The following is a 15,582-nucleotide window of genomic DNA, read 5'->3' on the forward strand; positions in this document are numbered from 1 at the left end:
GTATTATTCATGTTTATACTTCTAACCTTTCTCAAATGTCCTAATGCATTCCTAAACATAGCAAGTTATCCATAATACTGGTGTGTTTGTCGCTATCCAGGAGTTCAGGATAGTCTTGGACAGGTTTTTCTGGTAATATTTGCCTAGCTCACCTGTGTTTTCATGGTATAACAATGCAAATGCAAGAAGCAATTCCACATTTTAGTGTCATCAAAGATTAGTCAACGTAATAATACTGTAGTAGCAGACTGTGAACTAAAGCTGGCACTGGATCTTTGTGATGTCATCATAAACACTGATCGGCTGAGGTACTTGTGATCCCAGGGGTATCATACAAATGCTGGTCCCTGTGCACCAGCTCCATATGCTCATATCAGTTAGACTTGTGGCTCGAAAAGCCCACGTGCTTGACTGGAGGTGGATTATCGTGGTCCTGAGGATGACTCTGTGATTATGCACAACACCTCAAAGTGCTTTGAGGAAAGGTAGATTTGTGTGGGGGTGTCTTTACGCAGAGCGGACACTAACTTGAGAAGGCATCAGACGGGCGTGTGATTGATGTCTTTGCTAGCGTCTGTAGGCAGGTTAATGGTGTGATTGTGAAGGTAATCTTCGTGTTCTCTCATTAAAGGATGATGGAGGGCCAGCAGACCCTGGAAGATGGAGCCTTGGCTGGTGCCTTCACAAGGAGCTCGGGCTTTTTACATATGCAGTTGGGAGTCTCATTTGATGTATATGCTTTGAGGAAGGCACGCCAGCCAGCAGACTGTCAGTGAAAAGTTGATGACTAGCTGTGGGATCAGCCACCCTGCTGTAGTGGCCATGTAGATGAGGTGTAAGCTCAGGTTGGTGATAGTTTGTCTTGGTGTCACAGAGTGGTGTTGTTGGTTTGCTCATTGTCACGCTGAAGAGAGGAGAAGGAGACTTTTTAGTTACTGCCTCAAAAACAAGCTCTGGGTCACCAAACTGCTCCTCCTCGGGAAGCAAGCATAAAAACAGTGTCTCATCATTGGGAATAAAGCCCGCCTCAGCTGAAGCAGCTCAGTTGTTGATGTACTCATAAGCAAAAGATAAAGCCGGAACGTTATTTATGGTGCCATTGAGCTTCACGCATTTTCACTGTTTGTGCACCAACATGCCAACATTAATGTCATGTTCCAAAGGGACAGGGGAGACGGGTGACTGGGGGAGGATGGGGGCAAATGGAGGGTGGTGGGAGGGTTAAATATGGGTAGAGCTGAGTGAAACAGAACAGCATAGTGTAGCAGGCAGCTGACTGAGAGCGGCAGACTATTGCATCTGTATTGATTGGGCTCCAGCCTTTTCCATTTTCCATGAACTCCTCGGAGCTGCTCCAAGTGGGAGTGATGGGGGGATTTGCCTGATCTTTATGATATTTCTTTAAACATGATGCTGTCGTTATGCCTCCCTGGGGAAGACACCAGCCATTTCCAGTAAATCAAAGGCTCTGCGTCCCTCGCTGTTTTCCACACACCTTATTTATAACCCCACTAAACCGCCCCCAACACATTGCCACCATTCTCATAAGTGTTTTCTGCCTTTGCAAAATGAATGTTTTTTCTTTTCTTTTTTTTCCTTCGAGTGCAGCCGTACTGATGAGGAGGGGCTTAGCCATACTGCACACTTGACCCACTGTTGTGGAGTCCATTGAGCCAATTCAAGTCTGTAATCAACAGTGACAGAAATGACACGGACAATAGATGACAATAATTTGAATTCTATCTGCTTTTGGAGTGGGGGGCCATTTGAACAAGCCTGATCTGATTTACTGTTGCATGAGGACATGGAGAGGCAGATTCTGACTTACGAAAACAGGCCTGAGGTCTTAGCGGGAGCTGGGAGCAGAGTAACCCACATACCCACTAGTGCAGGTGCCCTCTCCATGGGGCCAGGTGGTAGCTAATTCACTTTCTTTGTCCCTCCTAATGAATCGTTAATTGGTTTGCATCACCCGCAGCGCCAAGGATAGCAGGTGCTGAGTGCTGCTGGTGATGGAGGCCACTGGCAAGTCTCCTCGCACACACCAGCACCTACATTTAACAGGCCAAATGTCACCTCGCAACATGTAGCATCTTGGCAGTGACACAGCAAGGACATGGTCATAGTTTATACCTTGTTTCTCTAGTTGTCGCAGATTATGTACAGTAGAAGCCACGCAGCATTTTTCCGGTATGCACATATAAAAGACAAGCAGAAATGTTTGATTTATCGGCAGGATGCTGTGAGGCTGACCTTTGCTCTCGCTACCATTCATTTATTGCGAGCAATAGGAGAGTTTGCATGCTTTCTGCTCTGTGTAAAAGCGTCAATTTAATGCCTGCAGTGCAAATATTCTGTGCATTGTGAGTTAGTCGTGTGCCAGGATCCTATCAGTCCGTGTTTTCCTTAATGGCATCTTCTCCCCTGCAGGTGGTTGCTCTGAACAAGCGCAGTAAGGAGGCAGAGTCTGCGTTCCTGGGAATCTACAAACAGCTTATCGAGGCCCCAGGTGAGTCTCCCACTAAGACCTGAGATGTGCATCTTCACAAACAACAGCAGCGGCAGCAGCATAAACACCGGCGTTACTCCTAGAATTATGTCTCTCCCTTCCAAGATCCCTCCCCAGAGATCAATTCCCTATCACTGGACCAGGCCTCTAAGTGTACACGCAGAGACATATCATGCATATGTGAAGAAAAAAAGTAATTTTCTTACCATAGATAGATATGGTGGAACAGTATATGATACAAGATGCATAAAACCCTATAGCCTGTGGCTCTTATCTGTTTTTCAAAGTCTACGCTCTCAGAGCGGTTTCCAAAACTCTGCGTGAGGCCACTTCAAAACCCAGCACTGGTCCTTGAGTGTAGCCTGGCTGAGGAGCGAACACATCCTTGAGGAGCTTTGCTGTTGATTGTGGAGGGCCAATTAAAATCCCAACTGAAGTCTGGCTCTGTGCGGAACGCGGGTCTGATGAGGCCAATGGGGGGAAAAAGGGGGGAAAGACAGTAAGTAAGAGCAGAGGAAAGACATATTGCGTGTTTATTTAGTTGTTATTTCAATGCCACGCAGGGCACATGTACTGTATTGCTCTTTGTTGCAGGAGACGGCAGCAAAACGCAGCCCAATCTCAGTCTAGATCAGAGAAACACTTGTGGCAGGAGTAGAGAATGCTGTTTACAGATTCAATGAATACAAGATAAAAGTCTGCGTCAGAGAAATAGCGACGGCGGCAACTGACTTTTAAAGGTCTCCATTTTTCCTTGAAGTCCCCTGCTTGATATTGCACCACCACACACATGCACACACCCACACACATACACTCTCACACACTTTGAATGGAGTTATTTCCTTGATAAAGATAGTTTTCTTTGAAGATGTATTCAGTTTGATTTTCTGACCTATACCTTTTATATCGAGGCCTTAATTCAAGCCTAGGAGGGTCTTGTGAGATATATATTGTCAAAAAACTCTCTCAAGTAGCAAATAGAGTCAACTAAGAGTTATGTTATGTTCAAGAACAAAGACTGATAAATTAAAAACAAAAAAAAACAAAAATCAAAGGCTGCTGTCATCCAACACCTGCTGTTAAGAAAAAGCATTTGTTTGCAGGGTAACGACTATCTTTTTTCTATCCGTGTTTCTTTATATCGAGTGTATTTATTCACCCCGCCTGTGGTCATTATATCGAGTATGCAGGAGTAGACATTCCTGTATCAGGTTACATCAGGTGACGTAGCGCAGCCAGCCTCCTACCTCCATTTGACCTTACATTTACAAAGGGAGTCTGTTTCACTGTAGCACTGCGACTCATACAGAGTGAAGCGAGTTGTTTTCACTCTCAGCACTCCGCAAAGGTCAGGGAGTTAGCTATGGTACTGAACACCATGAGGCAGTCATTGCTTGTAACTCCACGGGAGCATGACTTAATACGGTTATAACTACTCAATGAAAACTGTAATAACAGCGTAATGATAACCTTACGTTTAGTGCAACATTGATTTTTTTACTCAGCTGAGCAGCGGTGACAAAATTACAGAATGAAGCTGACAGAAAAACTAAACTTAAAAGTAATTTGTAAGAAGAATTTTCAGAATTTGGATTACATGCTATATGTACTACTAGTATTACTACATTACTCTCAAATAAAGGTGTAGCCTCCTCAGTATTCATTAAAGGTCCTGCTTTTTTACAATCTCAAAAGCATCACTCTCTACACGGCTGTCTGCACTTTTTTACCACAGTGACAGTCACCGTGCTACCCACTGCACTCATGGTGTCACAGCTTTGTGTTTTTTAACTTGTAGGTAAATTGTGACTAGCAATCAAGGTACTAATTGGGGCAAAATGAGAAGAGCACTCGTGAAAAATAATACTGTTTAAAAAATAAACAATTGTGAAGTATCTGTCAAATATCAATTCAGGAAAGCTCTGTATGCTCATCTGTTTGTCTGTTATTCACCACAATAACCTTGCCATGGTTGATGCCATTTGGATGACCCGTTTTCATATTTAGATGTATTGCCTTTTGTTATTGCCTGGTCTGTGAGTAGCGCCATACATGCACACAGAGCCATGTTTTTATTTGGCTGTCTTTGTGAGGACAGCCTCTTACCTCTAAGTTTAACAGTTGAACAAAGTGACAAGACTGTACCCGAACCAAATTTGAACTTTCCCTTTAAAATTAAGCTCTTAAAGTTGTCTGGATGCTCCAGCTCGCTGTCTTCCCATTCTGCACAGCTACATTTTTAACAGGCACAGTCACATAACTGTTCTCAGTAACATCTGACACATTTATAGGGCATCTGTAAATTGTAACTGTGACCAAAGGAAGTTAGGTTACACTGAATAAACAGGCTTTTTAAAGGAGAATTAAATAACTTATTTTTTTGCTCCACTTGCCACTCATAAAATATTACATTATCCTGTAATGATGTGGCCAGGGTCTCCATGTCTGTCTGCTAGAATGTCTCACTCTGCAGTTGCCTACTCACTGTCACATGGTGTGGTTTGATCACAGCAGCCAAATCAGTCAGAGCACTGAGTGCTTATGTTTTTGGGCCTTGCAATATCTGCCATCTGTGAGAAGGGCCTACAGTATCCTGTGCGTGTTTGTCACTGTACATCTTGCTGCTTGTGTCCAAGGTCACCCCTCCACCCCACACACCCCTCCCCGCCCACCTCTCGCTAGAATGGATGACTCCAGGTACACCGGAGGACAGTCATTTGGCTGTGGCCCCACTTCATTTCTCTCTGCCCCTCAAACACAACAGTGAGCTTTCCCACCATTCCCCCAACAAACGCTACAGCTCATGTATTTTTAATCTTTTGACAGATGCAATTATTCTTTACACGCCGTGCTCGTTAATCTTAATGCAGTTATTACTATTCATTGCAGGACGTTTTTCCCCTCCTATTATTTTATTTGAAAGTGCCTCTCCTTCAGTGTGTGTGTGTGCACGCTCAGTGTGCGCCGGCACCAAGCCTGTGGTCCAATCAGAGCGGGCCGACAGCGGAGTTAATGAATGCAAGAGGAGAACAAGGAAAGAAGGGGGGAGGGGCCCACGGTGCAGAGGCTCAATAAGTGACCTGTTGTATATGGATATTATTAACATGTGGTCACATATCAGTTATTCACTTTGCCACGCACGCTATCGGCTCCAAAAAGCTGTATCCATTACAGTTGCGAGATTCCAGCGTGATAATGCTGCGGTTTGTTAACGCTCCTGTTCAGATTGCAACAGTAAACTCAGAGCAGAAATAACTTTTTGATGCGAGTGATTGAAGTGATTTTTTTCATCTCCTTTCATGAGGCCCCTAAGCCGAGGTGTCAATCCGCTGGAGTGTTTCATTAGCGTTCTATATTTTGATTTGCCTGTGACATCTCCCCATGCTGTGCAGTGTAACTCCTACCCAGTCTGGGGCTTGAAAGAGGCCTGTTAACAGTGTTTCCCTAACAATGTTTATATCACCTCCACATGGTTTTGATCAGCGCACATAAACACCTCCTGATCACTGAATGCTGAAAAACAGTGGCAGCTTCTGCCCGAATTCATCGGTTTCCCAGAGATGCTCCCGACTTCGTCTCTGTCTTCTTCCTCGCCTTCTCTCCTGGAGTGTGCGAGTGCGCGTGCGTGCCTGTTCGAGTGGCGTTTGAACGTGTGCGTTTGTTGCCACCTCTGTGAGAGCAAGGAGGCCCTGTCGCCAGGGGCGTAGCCCTGAGACTGACGCTCCAGGTGTTTGCTCTTCCTTTCCTCCTCGTAGTTCACACACTCATCCCTCAGGATCCACCCCGCTCCCCCTCTCCTTTAGAACACATCGCCTTTTATCTGAGCGGGGAGCTCACTGAGACTTTCTGAAGATTCTGATCTGAATACACCCCTCTAAGTGTGTATGTGTGTCTGTGTTGGGGCCTACGGCGTGTCTGATGTGTGTGTCTATTTATGTGGAAATGTTATGACAACAGCGCTTGCTAGTGGTGACCGCGAGCACTGCAGACGAGAGCCCAGGCACAAGCAGCTTTTTTGCCACATTAAGGCGCGCGTCGTCTTGTGTTAAGAGATGCTTGTAAGTGCCTCACATATTCGCATCAGATTTTTCCCTCGGCTATGAGATTATCTGAATGCAGCACGCTGACCTTAGTAATTCAGAGTCGTTCAGATGCATAAAGAATAGTTGTCCTTCTTCAACCTCCCATATACAAATGCGAGCACCAGCAAGAGAGGCCTGCAAGGCACGGCGAGCTGGCTTTATTGTAATTGTGCAGCTGAGTACCTACAGTCAGGAGGAGAGTGAAGGAGAAGTGCCTTGTGCATTTGTGGCAGTCCTGTTGGAAAATAAGGGCATATAAAAGCTGATGGAAAAATGAAAGCTCTCTGGGCGGGACGAGATTATGCACAAGTGATTAATAAGAGCAGTAATAAACAAAGGCCCAGGAGATGTTTGAGGTGCTTAATAATGCATTATGTTCATAAAAGAGCCGGGGCCTCTCCAACTGATCCCTGTGGAGTAAGAGACCCCAGAGGGACCAGGAGAGTGTGCTCTTAAAAGACAGCAGCGTGTGTGTGTTTGTGTGCATGTGTGTAGGAATGCATGTGTGTGCGTGCGTGTCTAACCAAAGTATTCAAAAATTTTTTTAAACAATAGGCCGGTATATTTGATGAGGTTATATCATTGTGATTTGTCTTACAAGTCTAATAAAACAAGACTGGGAGGTAGGTGGTTTTATCATTGTCACATTTCCAGTGAAGTTTGGTTTGGATGTTATTGGCACATCTTTTTTTTCACTGCAGCATCTCGTGTTAATTTTAAATGCTGTCTAGCTCTACTCTTTGTTCCAAAGCCCCGGTCTTTGTTCTGAGCTTTAAAATGTCTCGGTATTGATGTCATTCCTTCTTCGTCCTTCAGTCTGTCAAACAAAGACGCAGAACGGCAATGAAAAAGAACAGGTTAAAAAGTTTCTCTTTCAGCTTTGTTTTGTTCGTGCACACAAAAGCCTCCGCTTCCCACAATCATATTTTTTCATTCCACCTTCTATCTTTTTTCATTATTTTTTTATTTATTTATTTTTTATTTTAGCGTTTTCTCACTCCTGCCACATCAAGGTAAAGCGAGACTTGGGTTTGCTATCTGAATATCAAATGCTCGTTGGTTTAAAATACGCCACAAAAGGAACAAAGTTATGTTTCTGAATTTGCTGCAAGTGGTTTGTGTTTCTTCTAATCAAAACTAATCTTTGACTGGTTGCGGGAAAGAGGCACCATTTTATTCGATACATCTTATGTCACGATGCATTGTGTGCGAAGGTGAGAGCGAAGCTTTAGTGTTCTGTCAACCTAGTTTTAATCCTTGACAACAATATTACAGCAGTCTTGCTGTTTGTTGCAGCAGCGTCAGAGCATGTTTATGGACCTTGAAGTCCACTCAGAGGGAAAAAAAAAAACAAGACTGTTTTGAATGAAAAGAAAAAACCTTGGAGCACAGCCTTGTAAATTAATTTGTTCGTGTTGTATGATGGGAACACAGCTGGCCTCATTAACATGCGCACAACAAATAATTATAGCTTCTTTTTTTTTCTCTCTCTTCAGCCAGCCAATGCTTGGCTAATGGGCTTGCTGGGTTAATTATGTCAGAGCGTAATTACACAGGGCCCAGGGAGACATAATGGTGCACCCTACTGCGCCCACACCGCCTAATGATGGTGTATCGCTGACAGGGCCAAGACGGACCGCCCCGACACACCTGCTTGTCTTGGCGCACGCCACGCTCGTCCACCCCCACCCACCTAGACGCACAGCCTGAACCTGTGCACCCTCCACCTCCCCCCCGGTGTCACACGCCATCCGCCGAGCCAGGCTCTGACTGCTGGACCGAAGGCTCACCCAGACACAGAGTAGCTGCTTTGAGATGTGTAACCACACAGAAACAGCAGCACAGTGACCACAAGCAAGGAGCTACAGGGTGGTAACCTCATTATCGCTCAGCTAAAGTGATGAAACTCAATATCAACATAGCGAGTGAGGTGGCGTGAAAACTTTAAAAAGTCACGCTAACCTTTTGTTGAGGATCAGTTGGGGTTACATTAATCAAATGGGTATTGTTTATGTAGTTTGGCCTTCTCTTATGTTGGTATTAATTACATTGTAATTTCTAATTAAGGATGCACACACAGCAAGATGAGCGAGACAGCCAGAATGAAAATCTGCAGCATGCCCATGCATCTTCTCTACTTCCAGTTTTCTCACATACAGTTAACGATTAGTGGCAACTTCTCATGGATGCGGACGATTAAGAAAGAAACCATGTACAACATCATCAATAATGTGGCGACATCAGTGTGAAACAGTATTTTATGCTAACCTGTTGTTTTTTTCATACTTATATCTAAGTTTTGCAGAGCACCTGACCTGTTCAGGGTTTAGAATATGGCCTTTACCACAGACTGTATATAAAAGATGGATGTATTCACTGTGAACTTCCCAACACGTTCTCAATCCCAAAGCGTAATATGTTGCGCTAGGTGACAAATCGTCAACATATTACGCTTGCGGACACCCATCACGTCCCTAAATGACGAGATCGGAAAAATTAGAAAACACGAGAACCGTTTGGAATCAATCTACACATGTTCATTCATTTTACTTAAATCGCTTTGGAAAACACTATTTAACGTCATTAAAGTGCTGGTTAAGGTTAGGGATAAGGTTATGGTTAGGGTTAGGGCTGGAATACATGGCTGGAGCGTGTATTACCACGTGTATACCATTATCATTCTACTGGATTTCACCCATAACTCGGCGCATAGCATAACAACAGGGAAGGTCACCTTTCGCGTTCCTCAGGAACACCGCGGGATGTGACAAATTGTCGGGATGTTACGCCTCGGGAGTGAGAATGGGCTGGAACTTCCCCCTTATGTTTTATTGTTTTTCCGAGTCAGAAGTTACCACATGTGGATGAGATGGAGGCGTTCAGCAAGTCGCATTCATAGCCTTTATGGGTGGATGCCAAATTTTTGTTTGGCATATAAAAAATTCTGTCATTTCACACACCAAAATTGGCTAATCGTGCAGTTAAGCTCATAGCCAGTCAGTGATATTTAAAACTAAAATTTAAAATTGCACTTGAAAATGCTCCAAAAGGCATCAACAGCACAGACGATGAGAGACCAAGTCCAGGGACTTCAGGTCATGCCAGACAGATGTCTAGCAGCTGCCATCTGTCACTCAAAAATGGCCTTTTAGCCATAAATAATATTTTTAGAAGTTTAAATAATGAATGCATAAATAATTCACCCTGGTGCATCTGTCATCTACTTGGAGACTAACACAATATTATGTATATTTCACTTGTAAAGTTGGGTATTTTAACATGGTAGTTGATGTGGAGTGACTTACTTTTGGGGCAAACCTGAAGTTGTCATTTGAGGAACTGCAGTTTTTGATACCTGGAAGTTTCTGCTGTTCTTACTGTTTTGACAGTTTGCATATAATGAAATTTACAAAACTCTTTTTAAAAATGTCTTGATGTTAACTAAAAAAGGGGTTGACTGGATCAAGAAACACAAGAAGTCAGACAGGCCGACATATTATTACCAGCCTCCCTTATTTAGAAGAGGAATAAAATCTCACTCTGTTCAGTGGCTGCGATTTCAGTGGTTGCACACATGGACCTATATTAACCAGAGAAAACGATGCATTAAATGTCCTGTGATTTATTAGCTGAAACGACCCGCCGTTGCCCAGTCACTTACCACGACCTGAGAGCGCACATCCAATCATCCATAATTAAGATAAGGGATGAATTAAATGGAAGCATTTATTTGGGCAGACTCTGGTGTGACTCGCACAAAGTACATAATGCCTCATCAGCTGCATTATATTTCTTGATTGGCGGGATTGTGAACTTTAAGGTTAGTGTTGAATTCCTCTCCAATTCCAGTTTTTTAATGGTGGATTTAGGACCAGAGCTGCTCTAAGAAGAACCTCCATCAATTAGTAGCTCTATTTTCCAAAGTTAGCCGCAGTCTTACTGGACTCTCCTTGAGTAACTGTAGATCCGAGCCCCTTCGAGAATATCCTCTCTGCTCTACTTTGATGGGGGTTAATTTTGTATACAGACTTAAGTTATATCCCTTCACTTTAAATTTGACTTTACTTTACTCCCCTGCCACTGATTGATAATCCTGGCTTGTCCATGCGTGAAAGATCCCTTACTATAATCTCTGTCCTTTGATCATTAAAAGTTGAAAGGATATATGGGAAAGAGGCTGATAAAGTGATTTCTGTGACAGTGGGTCGATGGAATAGCAGTGCTTTAAGTCATCCTGTTTGTCTTAGAAGAGCTGTGCTCTTAATAGTGATGTCCCTCGTGACTGATGCAATATCTCTACAGTTGGTGTAACAATGAATGCAGACAATGTTTGACTGTAAACGGTCCTGGGAAAAATAGCTCAATCAATTAAATGGCCCAAAATGTTTGTCTGATGAAAATGCAGATATGGCGAGCTGCAATGTTCGAGCAGGATTTCAACAAATTGCACGTTGCAGAAGTTTTCGGCTCTTTGATGAGCGTTTATTATTCCGTGGCCTGCTGGTTCAGAGTTTGCATTCTCTCGGTGGCATCTGGCAAAGTTTAAACGTCTGTGGCTCCAACTTCTTATGAAAAGTCACTTCAGTCAGTGCCCATACTGAAGAAGGGATCCAATTGGGTTCCACACAGAAGTCTAAGATGAGTGGATGAAAGCTGTGGGAGAAAAGTTTGTGCAGCAAAGCAGCGATTTTCCTCCTCTTTTAGAGTTTTGAAGGGCTGCGGTGTGTCTGTGCATCTGCATGTGTGTGTGTGTGTGTGGGTGAGTGTGAGTGTGAATGTGTGCGCGTGGCTCTTGCCCCCCCCCCCACTTGTCAAGGAGCTCCCCTGAGCTTCCTTCTCTGTGCTTTGGCACTAGAAGTCACCTCCTTTGGTGTTCGGCAGGCAGGTACACAACAGGAGCAGCTCTCTCTCTCTGAGCTGTTGAACTTTTCGGGAGGGGAAAAAAGGGAAGGGGAAGATTAAAAACAGCCCTGTGATGTGGAGTGCCGAGCTGCCTCCTGAGAATTCCTGGCATAATAATTTAAATGATCAAATGATACAGAGGAGACTTGTTAGCTGAGAAACAGCCTCCTAGTTGGCCCCATGGGCCTGGTGCTGCCGCGCATGCATTGCAAAACAGCTCCTCTGTTGTGCTAAAGAATCCCGCTTTTTTTTTAACCTCCTTTTCAGGAGCAGAGTTTTTCTACACTTTGCCTAGGTGTATACATGGGACTTAAGTCTCTGTCACATATTCATTGTAATCTCTCTCTTTTTTTTTGTCGTCTTTGCCATTCATCAGCATGTGAGAGGACTCATTAGATTAGATTTTTGAACATGTGAAGGGTCGGAACAGCACTTGTGTCATTAGGTCCAGGCTGTGAAATTTTCAAAGGCGGCTGAGTGGGGAAAGTCTGAGAGTCACTCTTTGGAAACAAGTCTCAGCGGAATAGCCTGCTTCTGTTGAAAGTGCGAAGCAGAAAACTCTGTAATGTGCTTCACAGACAGTGCACACAGTTAAACAGCTATTTTGCCTTTTTTGAAAAGTAGAAGTGTATGGGTATCATGTGAATCTCAGTTGTTCTTCCTGCACAGATTTGTTTGCGCGTGTTTCCACAGATCCCGCTCCTGTGCTGGAGGCCTCACATTCCCTGGAGGAAAGACTGCAGCAGCTTCAGAGTTCAGCCCCAGACAGCGAGGCCCTGGTACGAGAGATCAGTGGGCACTGGAAGAAACACCTGGAGTGCCTTGAAAAGACAGGTCAGCCTCAAATCATCTACATTAAGCGGCTGCTGCAGTACGTGTCTGCAGGTATACGAAGCTTCATTAAAATACACCTGGTGTTGAAATATATCTGAGTATCGGAGGAAGTGTGTACAAGCAACATCGTTAAATAAATAAACTGTCGTGTTTTATTTCTGAGCCCTCACTTTACCAACTCATGGCTCTTCATTTACACAGAGCCCGCAGAGGACGATCAGGCAATCTCAGACACAGCAGTGAATAAAGAGGCCCCAGAATCCAGCCCTCCAGCCTCCCTGATGACCCCAAACAGCACCCCGGCTCCTGGGGCCCCAGACTCCCCACAGCAGAACCACCGGGATCGTGCTAATGATGGCGGGTGAGAGCTAGTTTTTAATTTATAAAAATAATAAATTGTCGTTATAACCTGTGCACACGATGGTTTGTAATTCTTAAAGAAATATGTAATTGAAGATTATATTATATTTTCCAGCTCATGCTGACTTTAAACTGACTTTATTATTCTCATGTAGAGGTTTGTTATTTTGGGAATCTGCTTGAATACTTCCATCTTACACAGCTGCACCTTTTCTCACCCTGTCTGAAATACACCTTTTTAGCTCCCATCCCTTTTTCACAGGTAGCTCCACATATTTGATTTGTCAGACTTTTACCCCAAAGTATTTCTAGTACTTCCAGAAATGAACCAGTCTATTCTTTTTGCTGTTTTTGAGGCAAGACTGTTGACTGCTAACAAATCCATTTTGGCTTCTGTGCCTTCTAACATTGTCTCTGGGTGATAATTTTAAACATGAATGTAGACAATATCACTACACAGTCATTTCTGTGACTTATGTGAAGCCATTTGCGGTTTAAAAAATGACTCTAATGGCCGTGTTTTCACCACATAATGCTGCAGAAACATAAAAATATGTTCATACACCTTACATACAAATAATGTAAATTTGGCTGTATAAAAATATAGTGTATGTGAGCCCAGCGAGTGGGAGAGAAGCAAACAGATGGTAAAATTACACAGGGATTTTTCTTTTATGGTGGGGATATTACCGTCAGAACTAAAAGTTATATACTGGGTCTTCAGTTCCTCAGATGTTGGGAATACATGAAAATGTTTGGGTCCACTCCTGCAGCACACAGCGGAACATTTTGTGTACCTTGCTAACATATTTTAAAATTAGCACAAGCAGCTCTAGCATGGCGGTAATGGGAGGCAGCTGACTGCATCTGAACTTTTTAAGGCAGCTGCTCGTTCTTTATCTGAAAGTTTGAAAAATTAGTTGCTCTAAGGGTATCATGTTAGCATGCTGCATAGTGAAATGGATAGTGAACAGAAGAAAAGCCTGGTAGTACACTAGCAGTGTTTCCAGATTGGGATGGACTACCCTGTATACTGGAAAACTTTTTTTAGTGGGCAAAAACAAACAACGCAGTAAAACGGGCAAAAGAATGTGGCCAGGCTTTATCTACATGCATCAAATGTGGCCCAAAACACGTCAGCATTTCAGTAATTTAAAGCATTTTCCCTTTGCTCTACTTGGTTTTGATTAACATTAAAAGTGCGCATTAACGTATGGCCATGATGTAGGCAGGAACTGACAAGAGTTTCTTTTCTCAGGGAGGAGGAGGAGAGCGCTGATGTTAGCATGGCTGACAGACTATCAGAGGCCGAGGAGAAGATCAAAGTTCTGCATTCATGTAAGTGGTTTAAACACTGGCATGTGCTGTAGCTGTTAGATTTAATATCAACCCATTAAAGAACCATTGCTTGTCTAATTGCAGTATGGTGCCCCCTGCTGCAACACTGCTCCCCGATTGGTGCTCGTGTTTACATAAATAAAAATGAGAAGTTGATATATCTTGTCAGTGTAAGTTGTCAGCTGTTAACTTATAACAAGCTGTGTTTTGAATCTGGAATGGATATTGATCCATCCTGAAATTGGACCTGTACAATGTAGCTTTAAGGTAAAAGTTCATGTGTCTTTTTTTTCTTCTTTTAACATGAATTTCTGACTCCCCCCTGTGTGTTTCTCATTAGCTTTGAACACTGCACAGACAGAGCTGCTGGAGCTGCGGTGTAAATACAACCAGGAGATGACGAACAAGTAAGAGTCTGCCTCTCATCTCACGTTTTCTGTTTACTTTGGCACACATTTCCAAATTTCAGAGGTTTTTCCCCGCTCCCTCCCACAGTCGTGACGGCTGCACGCCAGCATCACCGTAGCATTTCGAGTGCTCAAGCCGCTCTTATTTTACCTACATAAACTCACGTCCAGTGTAGAGCTGAGGAATGCCATTGTAAAAGCAGAGAGTGAGAGTGACTCAGCCACTAATGCAGGTCGATGAGAGAGGTCTGTGTTTGCTTTCACTGGCAGCTGGGCCTTGACAGCCCTCAAGAAGAATTGCTTCATTTAAAGATTGCTTCAGAAAACACTCTACCTTGTCCTGGTCTTTGAGCGCAATGTATCCACCACACGGCTGAAATGAATCTGAGCTTGTATGAAGGATGTCGATAGACATTCAAAGTAAACACTCCTTTGTTTGGGTTGTGCTCTAGAGCACAGTCAGCCGCTGCTAATGGATTTTCTCCCAGGCTTAATCCTTGGCGCAATTGAACTGATGTCTCCAGACCCGCTGCCATCCATTTTGTCGGATTGGACACATTTTCAGTTTGGCCTTACCTTTTTGCAAAGAGCTGCGATGTGAAAGAGCATCTCTGTCATGTAGTTTGTCATACTGTGTGTGCGTGTTGCCCCGGTCGCATTCCTCAAGGCCGACAGTAGCAGCAGCGACTCCGCAGCTCAAGCTGCAGCTATCCCGCCCTGACCCCAAGCGTCTGAGCGCCGGGCCGGGCCTCTATTAGTCTCACTGACTGTTTCCTCGGTGCTGATAAGAAAAACTATTTGTCTGCCTCGGCTTGAGTAGCTGAACAGGTAATCAATACAAAACATTTTCCGTAGTGCACAAGTTCATTAAACGTAGAACTGACACCTGTTAGTGTTTTCTGTCAGGAGGACGCCATCTATACAGGCCTTATTGGGCATGCCCATGACCCTTTAAAACTGGGGCTGCACCAACTGCAAGAACGGGATTGGTCGGAGGCATCATCTGACAGATAGCTGCACTACAGCCACGTTCACGCATGCATTGCATTCCTGAACTTTGCTCATACATACCTGACAGAAGTGCATGTGAGAATGTAGATGTCCAATCAGACATTTGCATTCATACCTGCACCAGCTTGATTCTCTTGCA

The 15,582-nt window shown here is 43.9% G+C and overlaps 1 protein-coding gene across 3 annotated transcripts in view; it reads left to right on the forward strand.

Annotated features, from left to right (window-relative positions):
* The window catches only part of cux2b (cut-like homeobox 2b), a 96,599-nt gene that overhangs the window by 63,706 nt on the left and 17,311 nt on the right, over nt 1–15,582 (forward strand). For all 3 annotated transcript variants that reach the window (XM_026186165.2, XM_080309039.1, XM_080309040.1), the window contains 5 exons: nt 2,431–2,509; nt 12,187–12,327; nt 12,529–12,688; nt 13,946–14,025; nt 14,366–14,432. In XM_026186165.2, coding sequence (XP_026041950.1) covers nt 2,431–2,509; nt 12,187–12,327; nt 12,529–12,688; nt 13,946–14,025; nt 14,366–14,432 — 527 coding nt within the window. The remainder of the gene's footprint in view (nt 1–2,430; nt 2,510–12,186; nt 12,328–12,528; nt 12,689–13,945; nt 14,026–14,365; nt 14,433–15,582) is intronic.

This window comes from Astatotilapia calliptera, chromosome 12 (genome assembly GCF_964374335.1).
Source record: "Astatotilapia calliptera chromosome 12, fAstCal68.1, whole genome shotgun sequence".
In the NCBI taxonomy this organism is placed as follows: domain Eukaryota; kingdom Metazoa; phylum Chordata; class Actinopteri; order Cichliformes; family Cichlidae; genus Astatotilapia; species Astatotilapia calliptera.